The sequence below is a fragment of the Onychostoma macrolepis genome, chromosome 11, assembly GCF_012432095.1.
Source record: "Onychostoma macrolepis isolate SWU-2019 chromosome 11, ASM1243209v1, whole genome shotgun sequence".
Taxonomy (NCBI): domain Eukaryota; kingdom Metazoa; phylum Chordata; class Actinopteri; order Cypriniformes; family Cyprinidae; genus Onychostoma; species Onychostoma macrolepis.
The window spans coordinates 27,700,872-27,720,361 of NC_081165.1; the positions used below are offsets into that span (position 1 = coordinate 27,700,872).

Below are 19,490 nucleotides of genomic sequence, written 5' to 3' on the forward strand. Positions count from 1 at the left end.
CAACGCTCCTCCTGTTGTTCTTTCATCTTTCTTGTAAACAAACTGCAGCTTAATATTATGTTGCCATTATATGTTAATTTTAATGTCTATATCCAAAAATGACTGAGATAATTGTCGCGAGAACATACCTCAGAAATTCGCGCCACTTCCTCTCAGAATCCTGGCGCGCGCGCTCTGGATTAAAAAGCCCGCGAATATCCGCGCGAACGTCAACTGCCAGATTTTGACACATGATTTATACATACTGTAAGATCGCCCTGCATAGAATAATATTTGAAAATAAAAACAAAGACGACTTGTTTTGACAGCCTCCTTAAACGAAAAGTCTTCAAACTTGTTAAAGCGATGCATTTGGATTCAGAAGGTGAGCAGTTTTTTGCAACAGTCAATAACCAAGATTTCCATCTGTAAAAGTTATTTACTAGGATTAGATGTGATATTTATTCTAAACATAAGAAAATGTAGTTTCTTTAACACAGTAACACAACAATTAAGTAATGTTTTATTACATTTTATTACACAGGAGAAACTTATTTTCAGGATATTACATTTACATACGTTTATTAATAACAGCAAGTTCATGAAAATAATTTTAACACTGGGTTATACTGATTCAAACTGCTACCAAGGAACGTATATAAAATGGGCTTTGTGATCAAAAGGCAAATCTACAAAATCTGAATTCCCTGTCTGATGACATAAACTCTGTTTCTGAATAAAAAGGCTCTGTGAAAAAGGCTGGGTATAAGAAAGAAATAAAGTTTGACTCCTTCATTAGGCTGAACCTGAACAGCAAAACTGACTCCATTTTCAAATTCCATCTTTTACCCTCATGTTTTGCTTAACAGGGCAGTTTCACAGTTCATAAAATAGTGTTTTTAAGTTCAGTTCCAGTGAAACTGAATCTGTGTACAGAAAAACCTCAACCAAAACAGCACTGAAACCAGCTTTAATTCAAGAATACAAATTTTACAGTTAACTACAAGTAACATTTTTTTCCCCGTGCATTCCTTGCAACATCTGGTGAGTTGAGAATTCCCAAAACAGCAGGGCGTAACGGGAGAGCGTACAGTATTCACGAGTTACATCACTCTCTGGAAGGAGCCGAGTGTCCGCGTGAACAGAATCAGGGTTGAGGACGAAGATACTGGGAGCTGAAATCCTCTAACTGCTTTTCTAGAGCCGTGGCTTTATGTCTAGGAAAGGAAACGTGTCCATTACAAAACGCCTCAAAATGAATCGATATAAGAGATGTAGAAAATTTCACATTTTTTAAGGTGCAACTCAAAGCTTTACAGAAGTCTCAAAATGCATTTGTTAACTGGATATGGAGTCTAAATACTCTTATTACCATTAATGATAGCTCAAACACCAGTATTAGGTTACCGATTACAAATTACCATATTTAAAATAATAATATTAGTGTAACTATTTCAGTTACTTTATTAAAGTAATGTAACTGATTACATTCGATTACTTTTCTAAATTTTGTTAAGCAGGCAGGGTTAACTTTACAGTAGAACTCAACACTAATTACTATCAGACTTTCAGAATCCTCCTTCACTTGAATTAAGATTATAATAATTAAATTGTAAAGCACAGCCACCACAGAATCAGACTTTAGCAGCTATGATTAAATAGCTATATGATACTGTTTTTGAAATGAAAATCTTTGCATAGCTATGAAAGGAAGCACTGGCATCTAACAATGCTTTGGAAAAAAACTTAATCTTAAAAAAAAAAATAAAGCATATACACTGATCTATATAAATTTTCTTTAACTCTAAAAGTTATCAAATGAGAATTTGTCCTATTCTGTGACCTAAATATTGGTGTCTCATATTTTAGAGCATTCAATGCAATTTATGAAAGAAATCAATCAAATCTGTATGTGTGTGAAAATATTCAGATGTAACCCACTTTGTAATTTTTAACGTTTTCATGAGTAACTAATTTAATTAAAAATTTTCTCAGTAACTATAACTAATTACAGTTACATTTATTGTGTAATTAAATTACGTAATTCCGTTATATGTAACTAGTTACTCCCCAACACTGACCTGAGCGCTTTAGATCGGTTCTGTACAGTTTCCAGCTTCTGGATCTTGTCGGTGAGGCGTTGGATGTCATTCTCCAGGTCCTTCTGGGTGATGTCGACTTGCTGGCAGAGTCGAGCGAATGTGCTGGCGATTTCTCTGTATGAGACACACAAGAACACTTTAACATTGTTTTCTACTTGCATGCACAGACTTGCACTTGAGCTGCAGTGAACGTCAGCGATAGCAGTGTATTGCATATGGACATATTCCTATTGGTGTTTCTGCATCCAAATATGGACAACAACTTCATCACGGACCAAACTCTGATGTCAAATGGACTCTGATGTAAAAACACTTACTGCTGCACTTGGTGGCTGCAGTTCGAGCTGGTGAAACTGATGATCATTTGAAGTTTCTCGGTGGCGTAATCCACAAATTGTTTCTTCAGGGCTCTTTCCTTGGCCTTGGTGGTCCAGGTGAATTTTTCAAACAGGTACAGCATGCCGTACAAACTCATAGAGAGAGCAATCATACGCCAGCCAACTGTTCGCCACACCTAACAGAAGGAAAAGAGATGAACTTCAATAACAATGCATTCATTTCCAACCCATGGGAAGTTAATGTCACATTTACAGTCATCTGGGGAGTTTCGCAATGGGTACAAGTTGGTATCACAAATTCACAGCTGGGTCATTCTGTGTGAAATCAACCAAATTTCAGAAACCTACCTGGTTTAAAAAAAAAAAAAAGCCTTCCTTGAGAGGCTACGTTCGCAATTCAAACAATGATTTGGAAAAAATAATTTATTTCATACGTCATACGGCGTATGCCTGCAAATACAGGACAAACTGATGCCTTAAATACGGGACGATACAGAACAGTTGGCCCTGTGTTCGGGGCCCTGGGCTGCAGCCTATTTTGCTCATTAGGATAACGTGGCCCTGGTGGCATGCAAAAGTTTGTGAACCCCTTGCAGAATCTGTGAAAATGTCATACAAAATGCATGTTATTTTTTTATTTAGCACTGTCCTGAGTAAGATATTTTACATAAAAGATGTTCACATTTAGTCGACAAAAAAAATAGTTGAAATGCACAGAAGGAAACATGATGTATTAAGAGCATTAATGATGTATTAATGTATTGAACAGGATGAAGGATTTTCTTATTTTGTTGAAATATCATTTTTTTTTCCATTTAGTACTGCCCTTCGGAAGCAACAGAAGATACTTGCATGTTTCCCAGAAGACAAATTAAGTTCAATTTACCTTGATCTTCAAATTCAAAAGTTTTCACCCCCCTCTTAATGCATCGTGTTTCCTTCTGGAGCATCAGTGAATGTTTGAACCTTTTTTAATAGTTGTGTTTGAGTCCCTCAATTGTCCTCAGTGTGAAAAGATGGATCTCAAAATCATAGTCACTGCTGGAAAGGGTTCAAATACGCAAAAGATGTTGGAAAACTGAAGGATCTGCAGGACGTGGAGGATTTTTCTGAAGAACAGAGCTCAGTTTAACTCTTCAGAACAAACAAGGGACTCGTGAACAACCATCACAAAACAAAAAAGCAGCGGCTATTTGCACAGTGTAAATAGATCTATTTACACTGTGCAAATAGCAATTAGATTGTATTTACACTGTTAAAATAGCAAGATTTTCCGCTATTTATACTACTTATTGCAAATAGTAGCAATTATCTGCACCTCAGTATTGTAGTACATTATAAAACAGTACGCAATAATAACGTATTGAGTGTAAATTATAGTTTTAATTCATATTAGGCTATTAAATGGATGCCACCTTATTGGGACAATAAAGCCCTCCCTACACCTACCCAAACCCTAACCGATACTTTATTTTCAACTTTTTGATTATTTCCTTCATTTTAATTGAAAATAAATGCCTTTCCGATATACAATATGAGATTTGAAAAGGGAGAAAAAATGTTTGGCAAAAGGCAGGTTCGAACTCGGGTCGATCGCGTCCAAAAAGCACCTACACCACTGAAACTGATAAGTAACAAGCGTTTTTTTGCAGTGTTGACTATCCCAATCACACATTGGTGGGCGGAGTTAGTGTAAATAGCCTTTGCCAACAAGGTGGGCTATTTGCACTTAGTGTAAATAGACACTCCGAAACAAAAAACAGTCACGGATCATCCAGGTAACCACACACAGTATTAAGAACCAAGGGTTCACAAACTTTTGAATGTGTGTTTTTTTTTTTTTGAATGATTTCATCTATTTTTTTTGTCTTGTGGACTAAATGTAAACATCTTTTATGCAAAAGTATCTTACTCAGGACAGTACTAAATAAAAAAATAACATGCATTTTGTACGATCTCTCTTACTTTGTTAAAATTACTCACATTTTCACAGATTCTGCAAGGGGTTCACAAACTTTCGCATGCCACTGTACACCCATGTCATTTAATATTTTGGCTGTCTTCATCATTTATATTTCTTTCACCCAGCTGCTTGGTTTGAAAGCGACTTCATATATTGCTACACTATTGATAAAAGACAATTCCTCGCTATACTAGGAATGGTCACTCAAGTATTTCTCAAATTATGAATCAAATACTCATTGCAGCTTATTATGGCCAAGAACTGCCCAATTAGACAGGAAGAGGACATCTGATTGTCACCTAAAGTGACCAACCACATATATAAAATAAAGGTTATTCTAAAGCATTAATGAAAAGCATTGAGATAATTCTCACCACTCCTCCAACGATGACCACGCTCATGGACGTGCGGGAGGTGACCGAGGCCAGGTTGTTCACCATGGACATCATGAGTTCTTCCTGAACCAGTGATTGCTGATTCTGAGACTGAACCGCCGCTGGGGCCGAAGGGGTGCTTGGTGCCGTCAGCTGAGTAAAAAACAACAATAGACCATTAAAATAGGAATGCACCAAATGTTCGGCAACCAAAATTGTTCGGCTGAAAATAGCAAAAAAAGAACAGAGATTGTTTAGCACTGCATCTCATGTCTCCGATGAGTTGCTGGTTACTGTATGATGATTGAAATCGTGAAATGGCCTTAAACAATTAGTAAATAAACTGCAGAACGTTATGTTTTCTAATACATGCACGAATTGCATGTATTCTGACGGCGATGAGGAGCTTGCAGCGCTATCTGCATGTAGGCCAACAAAGCGCGAGGAAAATCTGCGCTGAAACAGTGTTTCTCGTCAGTTAATTAGTAACATTTTTATGATTTTTTTACAAGGCATGGATGTGACAATGTGATACTTGCGACAAACATCTTCCAAAATTCATAATGAGAATCATTTATAAATCTGCTGTTGTCGCAAAAAGATTTTCTGCCAAAATAAAAGCTGAGAAAAATCAAGGACTGCGTTAAGTAAATATTTGTATATTGTTGTTTTGCAATTGATTTTATCTTTGAAAATCAAGACAAAACAGTAAAAAGCACATTTTGGCTATTTAATTTTTGCAATAGTGAAAAAAATTGCCAAAATACGTGGGGGGGAAAAAAACACGAAATACTGTGTTCGGTTTTCGTTTCGGTGCATCCCTACATTAACTCTTTCCCGCCAAACACTGAATTTTCCGTGTTTCCACTGTTGGACGCTAGGGGGCGCTATCACGCATCTCCTGAATGAGTCTAGATAGTGCCGATCAAAAACACAGACCAGGAAGACGCACAAACGAGCGATCGCATATGTATGCATATGCATATGAAAAATAATGCGATCATCAACACTAACCGCATATAAATGTGTATAAATGAGTGAAATGTGGATTAAGAAAGTGGTAAAGGCCTGTGCAAGCTTTGGGATACTGATGGAAGCCATATAATATTACTGAATATGATCCAGATGTAGCAATTTTCTCAGCTTTTTGCTCAAAATGTTGCTTTTTTTAATTAAACCTACCTACATTCAAGTGTTAATTTAAAAAAACAATGCTTGAAGCTAGAATAAAACTATTTTTTTTTTTTTTTTGAAAGTAGAGGGTCTGATCTTTATTTTGATGTACTGCATGTTCAGACAGTCATACAACAAAATATTCTGGGGGCAATTGAATTTGAATGAAAATCAGCAAAAACTCTGGTGGTGGCTGGCAATGTTTTTCAAAAACGCTGGCGGGGAAAGAGTTAAAAACTTCAATTCAGACCAAAACATGGAGGCTGAAGGTCAAGTTCACACAAGCATCTCCATGTATCTCAATGGAAACGCAGATTCTGATTTATGTACCGGTAGAGTCTGATCCACCAGCATCAAGGCACGTTTGGCGTTGACTGGACCAAGGAAACGGTGGACCAGCGCAGTCCAGCCCAAAGAGAACCGGAACTCGATGTTCTCCTGGAAGTCTGAGCAGAGCGTGGCACAGTTGAGGTCGTAGCTGAGCTCAAACTTCCTGCTGGGAATGAGCATGTGCAGCTGGTTCTGGGCAGCAGAGGGCAGCAGAGGCTTCAGACACTCTGGAAGCACAATAGGCAGGTAGATTACTAAACACACTCATTTATCACTGCATAAACTGTCCATACAGCGATTGGTTTTATGATTTAGCGTTGCTACAGCAGATTGGCACCAATAGAATAATAACAATCAAGTGCATACTAACCTTTGTAAAGAATTACATTAGCAACACTTCACCCATTATCAGAGATTGTCTATTAATAGGATTGTCACCCGCTGGTGTTTAAATATCAAACACAGGTCACTGTCTGTCCAGTGCTGGTCTCACATACCCATCATGTCTTGCTGAGACGACTGAACCGAAGCGTTTACTGCATGAGAACAGCGGAAGGCCAGATTCTTGCCCATGCCCTTCTCGATGTGGTTCAGAAGATCCTGCAAAAGATGAACAGATCAGATCAGGTACTGATCTGTATTTCTAAAGCTACATAAATATACAAAAATAATAAATAATGTGAAAAAAAAAAAACATTTCATACATGTATAAAAGACCAGGTACTGAATGAGATTCCTAAAGCTAAAAAATCAATACATTATTTAAAAAAAATTTAATTAAAAAATGTATTAAATAAATAAAAATAATAATATATACATATGTTTATAAAGTATCATTTTAAAAAATTTTAATAATATAAATTGTACTATATATATATATATAGATATATATATATATATATATATATATATATATATATATATATATATATATATATATATGTATATATATATGTACACACACACACACATATACACACACAGGTCCAGGTGCTTAAAAAAAGTATATTTTTATTGAATATGTTTATTGTATATTTTAATTAGTGCTGTCAACCGGTTAACCGCATCCAGAATATTATATTATGTCTATATAAATACACACACATACATGTATATATTTAATGAAAATATGTTAGGTTTATATATTGAATATATTTATCTGTAATATAAATTATATAAATATAAACATATACATGTAAATATATTTTTTAAATATACTGTATGTGCATGTATTTATATATGCTAAATAAATATACAAAGTACACACAAACATTATGTAAACAAAAACTTATTTTGGATGCGATTAATCGCGATTAATCGTTTGACGGCACTAATTTTAATAATATAAATTATTGTTATATTTCTTTTTTTTTTTACATTTGATGTTTAATATGCAGCTATGTTATGGATTTTAGACCAAAAACATTTCACTGTGAGTGTGATGCAAATACAAAAACATTCAAAAATGTAGTTAGTAATAGGTCAGCTGTTCATCCATTTAATTGTGACAGATCTATTCTGACACTCACAGATTTGTAGATTTTGAGCATATGTGGTGACGTGTGGAAATCTGCATGAAACTCGTCTATGAGCACAGACAGACGGCAGATCTCTTCTGCCATGGCGTCCGACACCTGAAACACACAAACTACAGTCAGTCCTTCACACAACATTAAATCTGCTCTGGACTCTGACTGCTCAGATTACCCATAAACAGCAGCGAGAGGCTTCGAGTCACATGAAAGCAAGACTGTCTAACAAGGAAGTTCAAGAAGTAAAAAAAAATAGCTTTTCTTAATACATAATACACTTTAGTTATATGACAATTTTTTTTTTTTTTTAAATGGAAGTTTTTTTGGATCCATTAGACAAAATACGTATATATATATTTAAAAAAAAGTTTGCATGTGTGTCTTTTTTTTTTTTTTTGAGTATCATATTTGGTCCATCATTCCTTTATGGCGCATATATTCTGATATAGTTAGAATATGGAGGAAAAACAGCTAAATTTTATTCAGATACTGACATAAAATGATCTAAATATCAGTCGTAGCTCTGTATCTCCAATAATGTCTCAGTAAGATGAGATGTAAATGATCCAAACATATAATGCAATGCTGATGGAGAGATGAAGAAATAAACGCTCCTCAGAAGATGTGAGATGAAGATCATTCCTCCGCTGAGGAACAGTGAAAGTAAAGTTTCTGGAAAGATCCTGATGATCAGATTTGAGACGCACTGATTTTTCTAGAAAATGATTGATGGAGAATCAAGTAAAGCTGAGCTGCTTCAGTCCAGTAAGTGTTCATCTGGAAATATGACGTTTACCTTGCCTTTGACCTCCTCTGTGATGGCCTCGATTTTCCTCTTGATGTCCTGGATGAGCAGGTTGAGTTGATTGCGAACGAAATCCAGTCGGTCAATCAGATATTCCCTCTCCTCCAGAGAAGCCACCCTGAGATCAGACATAAAACACGTTATTACATGAATGATGATCACACGGGAAGCCAATATACTTATATAACGCACCTCTTCTCCGCAGCGGCGATGTTGATTTGATCCATGATGTTTTGGACCGTTTCTGTGATCTGCTTTGCTCTGATTGTGTGCTGCTCAAACTTTGTTTTCACTGCTGAATGCGAGATACACTCCTGCGAGGTCACGCACGCACACACACACACACACACACACACACACTACTGTGACAGGAGCCTTCATGGCCGACTTTAAAGGGTTAAAGGTTCAAACCTGCTGCAGCCGTGAAACTAAAACAATAAATTAAGAGCAAAAACTGCAGCAAATCTAAACCCGAAACGTCAGCGGTGCTCCACTTCATCTCACAGTAGCTTGAACTTAAAAGCAAATCATATCAATAAAACACTGCAATGAACACAAAAGGCAAACATAAAAACAATAGGAGGTCAAAAAGTCTCAAAACACCACCTTTTATCAAATTTATTGTTCAAATGTTCTTAAATGTCTAAGCATTTAATGGGTTTAAATGAAATCTCTAGTTGTCAAATAAGGCTGCACGATTAATCAAAATAAAACTTAAATCATTATGTGGCTTGCAATTCTCAAATCACAATTAATTAAATAAATTTCTGCACTGTATTTTTCATTTACAAGCTTTAAGGGCTTCATATGGTTTTGCGTCAAAATAAAAGTTCAATGCATTACTTTTGACAATAAAGACAGCCATAATTAGTATTGTAATCTTACAGTTAAATATTATATTACATTTCTCATATTTATATCCTCATTTTATTTTTATTTGTTTTTTTTTATTTAGTATTTTTTAATATTTTTATTGAGTAATAATATTTATTATTATTAATTTTTTATTTATTTATTTATTTTTATTTTTTATTAATTTATAATCACGTTGATATAATCACAAAATTACAAATCACAAAATTTGGCCCAATTGTGCAGCCTTAGTCCAATAGCAATATTTCTTATTTTGTTTTTATTTAGTAATTTTAATATTTTTATTTAGTAATAATATTATTATTATATAATCACAATATTTGGCCAAATTGTGCAACCCTAGTTAATATCAATATTTCTTATTTTGTTTTTATTTAGTAATTTTAATATTTTTATTTAGTAATAATAATAATATTATTATTATTATATAATAACAAAATTTGGCCAAATTGTGCAACCCTAGTCAATAGCACTATTTCTTTTGTTTTTATTTAATAATTGTAATATTTTTATTTAGTAATAATAATTATAATTATTTTGTATAATCACAATATTATAACAAAATTTTGGCCAAATTGTGCAACCCTACAAACAAGCACAGCAAACCTGGATTTTATTCTTCTTCCTGGATTGCATTCACGTCGCTAATCACCTTTTTTTTTTTTTTGTAAGTAGCTTTGTACAAAAGCATCTGCTAAATGCAGTGTAATTCACTGTATTTGTGGATCAACAAAAGCGCATTTGTATGAACACAGCAAATAAAGAAACTGAAATATACAGCAAAATAAGTCCATCCATACTAACTGAACAGAAAGAAGAGGGTGAAACAGAAATTCAAACCCAACTAAAAAAACCAATGTCCTCGCCTCAGTAAATCTAGACTTCAGCAATGACGACACAGATTGAGGAATAGAGACGCTCACGCCGGCCGCTGGTTCAGTGGAGAAAGACTGATGGGTTAAACTAACTAAACTCAACCAGATTAAACCCTGAACGCTGCTCAGATACTGGACATAATCATAATCATATGACGAGGAGAGGAAAACCTGTCTAGAATCAAGTCACTTTGGATGAAAATATCTGCTAAATGAAGCCTTTTAAGCACAAAACCCAAAATCGACAAAAAAAATAAAGAAAAAGCCAATTTTAGGACCATTATGATGTTTTGAGCATCTCACAATCTCAATAGTTCTAGTAATAGGCTTCATGTAAAATATAATGTTGATTTTGAGGTGAAATATGACCTGGATGTGTCATATTTTCTGTCCTGTAGAATAACATCTACTCCGTGTGTCTCTCTGAAATAACTGGTGCTGGTTAATAAGTTTCCAGTGGCTCAAGCTTCATAAAGGTACATGCTGTATATAATCATGCAGGGAATGTACGATCGTCTCAGCTCATAAACAAAACTGTAAACCGTTTCACCCACTGCTTACTGTAAACATGAGTTAATCATCCAAATCTCTTCACATATTCTAACGAAACTAATACTGATGCAAATTAATAAAAAGACTCCATTGGTACCTACTAAATAAAAATTTGGTTTTGGTCTTTTTTTTTTGTTTTTGTGTAACCGGCGAGTTCCCACTGTTTTTGTCACTTGCCTCAAACGATCTCTCAAAGCTCTGGAACTCCTTCAGTCGCTCCTGAAACCCTTCAGCTAAAGCTCCTCCTATAAGCACATACATACACGTCAATCTTTATTATGTTTACTGCATGTTAAAGGAAAACCGGTAGTGCAACCCACCAAAAACACCAGTAATACAACCAACAATTCAACATCTAGCAACACAATCACACTCAGTCTGAATTTACCTTTAGGACAGTTTGCAAAAGTGGCTTTCACAAATCACAAATATTTCCATTTTTGATAATGCTTGCAGTGGGAATTTATCTTTTATGCAAAAAAAAAAAAAAAAAAAAAAAAAAAAAATTTTATATATATATAAATATATATATATATATATATATATATACACACATTTTATATAATAAATATATTTTAATATAATATTAGTTACGATATAACTATATAATATTATACTTATATATATATATATATATATATATATATATATATAAATAAACTTACTAGAAAAATATAAATCCCACACACTTTGTTTGCATCTGCATAAAAATATTTTAATATAATGAGCAATGTTTCGGTCAATCGATCTTCCTCAGGCTTTACCCAAAATGTATTTTAAGACTTGAAATGGTATTTCCTTGTCCATTAAAAGTACGTCATAACAAATTTAGGCATTTTAAGGATTAAACTAAATATATTTTCACTTTGGAAAATATATTTACTTACAACATACATTTATCTTAAATTTGAAATTGAAAAACTACAGTTGAACAAACTCTATGAAATCATGCAAGAAATCACTTCAAGTTTTAGCTGAAGTGATTTCAAGCTTTTTTCATGTTTTTAGTTTAAGTCTGAAATGTCAAGCATTACGACTGTCATGAAAGGCTTTACAGCTGCTGTTTTGGCAGACCGTCATGTCAAAGATGACGTGTTAATAAAGCAATATCTATAAAAATACTAAAATCTGCATGACAGTTAAATTGTTGTAAATACCCAGATCTGATTCCCATCCGCTAGATGTGATGCTGGCTCGTGAACCCCTTTAGGATCACGCTCTTACCCGTCTCTGGCATACCCTGCGCCCGCTGCATCCGCGAGTTCAGCACCTCCTTCGCTGATACGAAGAAAATACGATTCGGCGCTTGTGCGCGATCCACCACCTTCAGCTCCTCCACCAGGAAGTTCACGCACCTGTCCGTGTGCTGCTTTCTCACCTGAGACCATAAAAACAACCGCAAATCAATGACGTATTTACAGATATGCTCATTTTGCTTTGGGAAAACATGTAGTAGTGGTCGACCGATATCGATTTTTTTGATGAACGATGCCAGAATCTCAGACTGATAAAAGGCTGATATATACACTTTTGTGAACTACTCTCAGGAAACTGGATAAGGTTTATCCAAGAAGTTACTAGATTTAATGTCCATATCACAGTAAAAACACATGCATAACAATTGCTAAAATGGGATTTATTTGACATAAAATACACTAAATTAATATATTAATTATTTATTATAATTATTATTTATTATAAATACTATGTTATCATAATTTAAAAATGAATAAATATGAAAAAAAAAAAAAAACATTTTAACTTAAATATACAGATTTATTTAGATGGGAACTTCTTATTCTGTGAATCTATTCTAGTATTTTTCACAAATAAAGAAACTGTTAATAACGACAAGGTTATTTAAATTTTTCTTTAATTTCCAAGGATTTAAAATTTTTGGTGATGCTTTTTCAGAACTGTCAAAATAAAAGTCCTCTTTGGCCAAATAGAAATACTCCTCAGCCAATGCTGATAATTAATAAATAAACAAATATTGGCGGATATATTGGCCTTGGTGATATATACTGGTCGAGCACTAATGTGTAGTGAGCCGAATAAACTCACGTCCTCCATGTATTCGGGTTCGGCGGCAGAAGCGTCCCAGCGGTTGTTCAGGATGAAGATGTTGGGCTTTGACAGGCGTTCATTGACCTTGTGGAAGAAATGCTTCTCCTTTAAAAAGAAATAACAAAGGGGTTGAGTTCACTAGAGGTTGTGTGATGGAAAAACTACCCTGAACACACACACACACACCCTGAACACACACACACACACACACACACACTGGCAGCGTGTTCACTCTTATCTAATCAGCTGTTGAGCAGCAATAAACTACAGCATTAAATGTGTTCAGATAATAATAAACTTTCATTAACTTGATCTGAAATTAAATAATATAAATATAAACCCTTAAGCTTATTTATTGCAAAAAGTTGCCAAGGCGATATTTAGTTTAACAATGTATTAAAAATTTAAACTGAAATGAATAATAAAAACTACAGTCAAGTCAAGTCACTATTATTTGTATAGCACTTTTAACAATGCAAATTGTGTCAAAGCAGCTTTACATCAGCATAGTTTGTCGAAATAGTGTCATTCTCCTCTTATATATATAAAAATGACAAAAACGCTCCGCAAAAGTACTAAAAATATGAAAATTAAGACTAATTCAAAATATTAATAAAAACTATAAAAGTATCTCAGTGGTACTAAAATAACACTGATTCATACGTATTTCTTTATGTACACTTTATATTTTTAAAAATAAGTCATAGAATGTTAAATAATAGTTTGATAAAATGTAAGCATAAATTAATTAAATATGTAAAATAATTTATTTTTAATGTAAAAAAAAATTGAAATACACCTTAAAATGCAGCAGATAACAAAAATTTATATTTATATTCAAATATATACTTTGATATACTGATTTGTTTTATGTTGTCTGCTACATTTTATTTCAAAGTTTATCTTATTTTTATATTTCACATGGTATTTCATGTTCTTTTCCAAAAAAGGCATTTTAAAAAATAAATAAATGTAATTCACACATTATTTATGCTTACTTTTCACTGCACTTTTATTTACAGCAACATTCCAAGATATCATTTTACATATTTCATTTAATCTGTTAAATCCCTGCATATGAATACATTATGCAACAATAAATGTTTCAAGTAATACACTGTAACACTGTCGTCACATGACTTAACTATGTTCTACTCTCAATGTCAAACAGTGTTTCCAAACACTTCAGCTTTATTTCCAAGTAAAGCAGGATATATAACAGGACACAAGCTATAAAAAAAGAAAGAAATGTCGAGCAGATGTCATCATAAAATCATAAAAAGTGGGTGTTAAGTATTAGAATGGAGCCAGGCGGTGGGAAAGTATGGATTGGAAACTAATCAAGCTACTTTGGCTGGTACAATTGATTCTTTTCCTATTATAAGACAATTAATACAAGAAAGCTAGTTTGGTTTTGGCCTGTTTTTCCATGAAGAAAAGCTCTAGGATTGCTGCCTGATCATTTATAACGGGGTGTTTATCTGCCCTTTAGGAAAATCCCCTGAGAAGTCCACCAAAGCGTCCTGGGACCGCAGGCATGTGGGTACGAGCAGAGTTCAGTCTAAACGCAGCGCTGCATTCTTCTGAACGACACGCAAACAAACTCTGAGCGACCCCTCCTGCGCCGCATACTTTCCCATATTAGCACACTACAAACACTTCACAGCACGTGACGGCACTCGCCGCTCCAGAACGTTTCATAATGCAGCGTTCTCACGCTTTACGCACTGCATGCTAACAACTCACCGTGTTCATTAGAGTAGATTCAGAGTTGGCCACCAACACGAACACATCCGCGTCCAGACAGAATTTGTCGATCCAGGAGTCCAGCTGTGTGGTGACGTCAGTGCCAGGACTGAAAGAAAACAGAAAAATACACTTTTATTCATCAAGGATGCATTAAATGAATCAAAAGTGACAGTAAAGACATTTAAAATGTTCCAAAAGGTTTCCATTTCAAATAAATACTGTTCTTTTGAACTTTCTGTTCATCAAAGAATCCTGAAAAATGAAATGCATCACAGTTTCCACCAAAATATCATGCAGCACAACTGTTTTCAACATTGATAATAATCAGAAATGTTTGTTGAGCAGCAAATCAGCATATTAAGAGTGATTTCTGAAGGATCATGTGACGCTGAAAATTCAGCTTTGATCACAGAAATAAATTACAGTTTAACAGATATTCACATAGAAAACAGATATTTTACATTGTAATAATATTTCACAATTTTTCAGTATCTTTGATCAAATAAATGCAGCTTTCAGAAGAAAAAAAATGCAGATCCCAAACTTTTCAACAGTAGTGTATTTCAACCAAAATAATAAGTTAATCACACGATTATAATCGGTTATATTCAGGATGTGCTGATGTTGACAGATAACACTAGGATTGTAATTACGGGCGGATCTTCAGATTAATGTACTGCATGTTAAACATACAAACTTGACCACTCGTGGGACTGAAGTGTACCTGTCCACCAGAACCAGGTCGTCTCTGAGCAGAGCACACTTTGTTTTGGGCCAGAACACTTTGACCAGACAGCCAGCATCCAGACTCTCATCCATATGCAGTGCGTGAGCCAACTGATTCACCGTCTGCAGAGAAACAGCAGTTTTATGACTAAAGACACTATTATTTTTGCAATTGTAACGCTTGTGCCTGTTTTAACCAGAAAGTACATCTTACGAATTGATTTCATAAAACTTTCACAAAAATTTACATTTATTAAAATTTTGATAATAAGAGGCAGATTTTTTTCTTCATTTTCAAACTTTAATTTTTTCCCCTTGTTCTATGAATTTAAATTTTCCTATATTCTGTCTTAATTGCATTTTAATCATCAAAAAATATATTTTTGCAGTTTAACAATTTAGTTAAACTTTAACAATAAGAGGGTTCTTCGAATAAGAAAGTTTGTTTATTTATTGTTTGTATTTTATCCCCAGTTCTTTCTTTTTTTTTTTTGGGATGTTCTGGATTCCATGTTAATATTAATTTCTTAACTAAATTTTAATTATCAATTGATTTCATTAAATTTTTAATTGAATAATTAAACTTTCCCAATGAAAGAAACCTATAAAATCTAATTTTGAGAAGTACATTCCACTGTATAATGGTAATACATTTCTATCAAAATGTTAATAAATGGTATTACTTCTACTATTATTATTATTATTATTACTTTGAGAAGTACATTCTAATGTGCAACAGTAATGTATTTCTGTCATTATTTATTCAAGTTAAACCGAACTTTTATTTTGGCAGGTTTTAGTGAAAATCTTTCTGTCTTTTGACTTCATATATCAGTCTTTTTGTGCTTTAATATTCACAGACACGAGTCCATCTTGCAATTTGATTCATTATAATGGCTCTACTTTTAACTTATTCTTCCAATTTTTGCAATTTATACAGTAAATTGCATTTTTATGACTGGATTCGTGTTTTCCAGAAATCATAGGGCCCTATTCAAGCCAATTCTGAGAGGAATCATGCTCTTGTCCACACCTTGATGCTTTTCTCCTCCTCGGAGCCTTCGGTCTTGAGAAAGGCCTTGTCTTCATCCGTGCCCTCCACGCTGAGGAAGCAGTTCGTGGTGTGTCCGATGCCGCTGGGCAGCACACGGTCACGCAGCATGGCGTTCACAACCGTGCTTTTACCATTGCTTGTTCTATAATTAGCAAGGGACGTTTATAACATTTATGGAAGTGAAATGCTTATTTGATGCAACTTGTGGTCAAACACAAAACCCACCTGCCAAAGAAGGCCACCTTCATGTGTCTGCGAGCTAAAACCTCTTGAATGGTGGAGAGTTTGTTCGTGTACTCCTCGATCTCATCCAGCTGTGTCTTGTCTGCAATATTCTCCAGTGACTCATTATTACAGGTTTCTGTTGAGACACAAGATACAAAACAGTAAACAAAACACATGCAAATATCAACACTGCAATACTTAGCCTTGCAACTAACACACATTATTAACTAGTGCTTCACATTTCTAATGTAAGTCTATGGAAGATATTTTTAAACTGAATTTCACAGAATTCAAATCAAATTCAGTTTACCTTTTACAAACTGCGTTCCCTCCTGAACGTAAACTAAAAGCTGCTCAAAAACCTCGCCGATCTTCTTTTTGGCCTGAACGAAACGCTTCAACGGAGAAGGGTCTGACTGCTCCATTTCCACACCTGGATGGAGAATATTTCAGAAACATAGATGAGAATCTGATGAGATCAGGAACAGTCTCCAATGTGTTGCTTATGGAGACAATAAAGAAAGAAATTAATTAATGAATTAATGAGGTGAGGTTTGAGTACAAAAGAAAAAAAAAATCAATAAACTGAAATAAATAAATTATAAAAATTATCTATGCATATTTAAAAAAAAAAAATGATAAAAAAACACATTAAAATTACTAAAACTTGAATTATATAAAAAAACTAAAATTACACTAAAACTTAAATCACACAAAAAAAAATTTAATTCAATAAATGAATAAAAATTATAATTGTGTAATAATTACTAAAATTCATTTCTAAAGGAGACAAGTTCAGGACACGTTATGGATTCTCATTATTTTATTAAATTATTAAATTTACTTACTCTTATCTTCAAGACATCAGAGCTAAAAACTGGAAATAAAACAATAAAACATATTTTTTCGAGGTTAATAAATCTGGAAACTCCTTTCATTGACAAAAAAAAAAAAAAAGTATCATAGCGTTTTGCTTTTTTGGGGGGGACATGTGCAATTATACTAACAGTGTATTCTTTAAAGTACCGTGTAAATACCATGGTATATTAATATGGTAAACATTCAGTACCGTGTTTTTTCCATGCCTCCACACAGTAAATATTACAAAAATCCCTGTTACACAGCAATACAAAAGTGAAAGTAACTCACGATAATTATTCAAGCAGAATTGCGCTAAAAAAAAATAAACTATTAGCAGTCAGCAAAATCTGGTGACTTCCAGCGTAAAATTAAATCTAAACACATTGTTTATATAATCTTATCAAATACACGAGTGTGAAGCAGAAGAGGAGATTAGAAAGCAGCAAGATATATTTAAAAACTACATTTTATAAACTCTACCCTGTTAAAACGTATATTTATCTACGTTAACTCCATAAAAACACGATTAATTTGCTCTGATAATTCAAAAACTACTGATGTAATCATCTGGAAGTAACGTTTGTAGAGGTGACATAAGCTTTTAGCTTTAGCGCTGCAGACACATGATATCTAATAATCATAAATATATGATTTCAATAATTCGCTTTCCTTCTTTATATCGATATCATCACATAATTGCTCTAAATGTTGTAAAACACTTGGTTCACAGATCTTACCCAATCACAGGAATGTTAAATCCTCTCCTGTCATGACAAACAGACACAGCCGCTGCACTCACTGCCGACACTCAACCTCGAGGATTTCAAAATAAAAGTCCCGGAAGTGCATGCTAATTTCAAAATAAATGTCACAGGACAGCCGACAACGTACTGTTCCTCCAAAAATCAGAATCGGAAAGAGCTTTATTGCCAAGTGTGTTTACACACACAAGGAATTTGTCTTGGTGTCAGGAGCTTCCATATAATTATAATCCTGTGTACTGTGATATTTTTCTGTCGAATTTATCAAAATTATTTGAAAATCTTGCACTGCATTCCATTACGCAGTGCTCTGTTTGTTGTTGTTAGGATGACAGAAAGGTTTAAAAGGTTTAAAAATGTTGGAGAAGACCAATCAAATAAAAAAAAAGCGGGGTTTACCATTAACAGACGCATCAAAGTGAAAACCACTGTATTAATGCATAGACAACATTCTTTGTGAAAGCTCAATAATTTATTTTTTAACCTGATAAAACACAGTCATGCTGTTATAGCGCTATTTAAGTAAATTAGGAATTCATGTAAAACATAAAGCATTTTTTTTTTTTTTTTTTTTTGTGGAATAAGGCTTATAAAATATTCCACAGTACAAAGGCGTACTGAAAGCATGTCAAAAAAACAAAACAAAACAAAAGTGGCATAAAAATATTTAAAATAAAAAATTCACCACTATTCAAAACTGTTTATTTTTATATACTCTGTAGTGATTCCATGACAGAAAATAACCCGAACAGTGGTGTTTTTAGAGAAAGCACTATATGAAAAAAAAAAAAAAAAGGTGTTTACCTTATACAGGTATTTATTGGTTCAAAGGGTGCATTTTAAGATACTGTATTTTCACATTCCCCAGTCTCTCGTGCTGTTTTTTGCACTCGTTCAGGTTACAGCACATTAATTATATTGGACTAAATCATAACTCACAAATTACGATAAGTAATGTAAAACAAATATAATTTTTATATATTATACACAACAATATCAGTTAATAATTAGAAACACACAAACATATGATTAGAAAAACACATTTAATAAATAATTGTAAACAGACTGTATTTGCTATGCACTGTATTTGTTTTACAAATGTTTAAACAGAAAGGTATGCATTTGAGGTACTTCGTTTTCCACACTGAAAA

At 33.7% G+C, this 19,490-nt stretch overlaps 1 protein-coding gene across 2 annotated transcripts; it reads right to left on the reverse strand.

The window, feature by feature from the left end:
* Positions 1–495: 495 nt before the first annotated feature.
* Positions 496–18,437, reverse strand: mfn1b (mitofusin 1b). Of its 2 annotated transcripts, none has more exons than XM_058791926.1 (19): positions 18,316–18,437; positions 17,566–17,594; positions 17,028–17,150; positions 16,718–16,853; positions 16,472–16,634; positions 15,437–15,561; positions 14,710–14,818; positions 12,961–13,068; positions 12,136–12,274; positions 11,074–11,141; positions 8,789–8,910; positions 8,588–8,714; positions 7,789–7,893; positions 6,757–6,859; positions 6,260–6,486; positions 4,757–4,909; positions 2,399–2,595; positions 2,061–2,195; positions 496–1,196 (listed from the first exon to the last, which is right to left on the reverse strand). In XM_058791926.1, the coding sequence occupies exons 3-19, from the start codon at positions 17,140–17,142 to the stop codon at positions 1,127–1,129; spliced, it is 2,202 nt and encodes a 733-aa protein (XP_058647909.1). In that variant the 5' UTR covers positions 17,143–17,150; positions 17,566–17,594; positions 18,316–18,437; the 3' UTR covers positions 496–1,126. The 2 variants fall into 2 exon arrangements, with proteins under 2 accessions (XP_058647909.1, XP_058647908.1); XM_058791925.1 differs by having other exon boundaries at positions 12,121–12,274.
* Positions 18,438–19,490: the final 1,053 nt, after the last annotated feature.

Excerpts from the sequence above, each read along its gene's own strand:
- mfn1b (XM_058791925.1), bottom strand. The coding sequence starts at position 17,142 with ATGGAGCAGTCAGACCCTTCTCCGTTGAAGCGTTTCGTTCAGGCCAAA. Across the intron at positions 16,635-16,717 it reads AAGGTGGCCTTCTTTGGCAG|AACAAGCAATGGTAAAAGCA; the intron begins GTGGGTTTTGTG and ends TGCTAATTATAG. Across the intron at positions 2,196-2,398 it reads TGCAGCCACCAAGTGCAGCA|AGAAATCGCCAGCACATTCG; the intron begins GTAAGTGTTTTT and ends TGTCTCATACAG.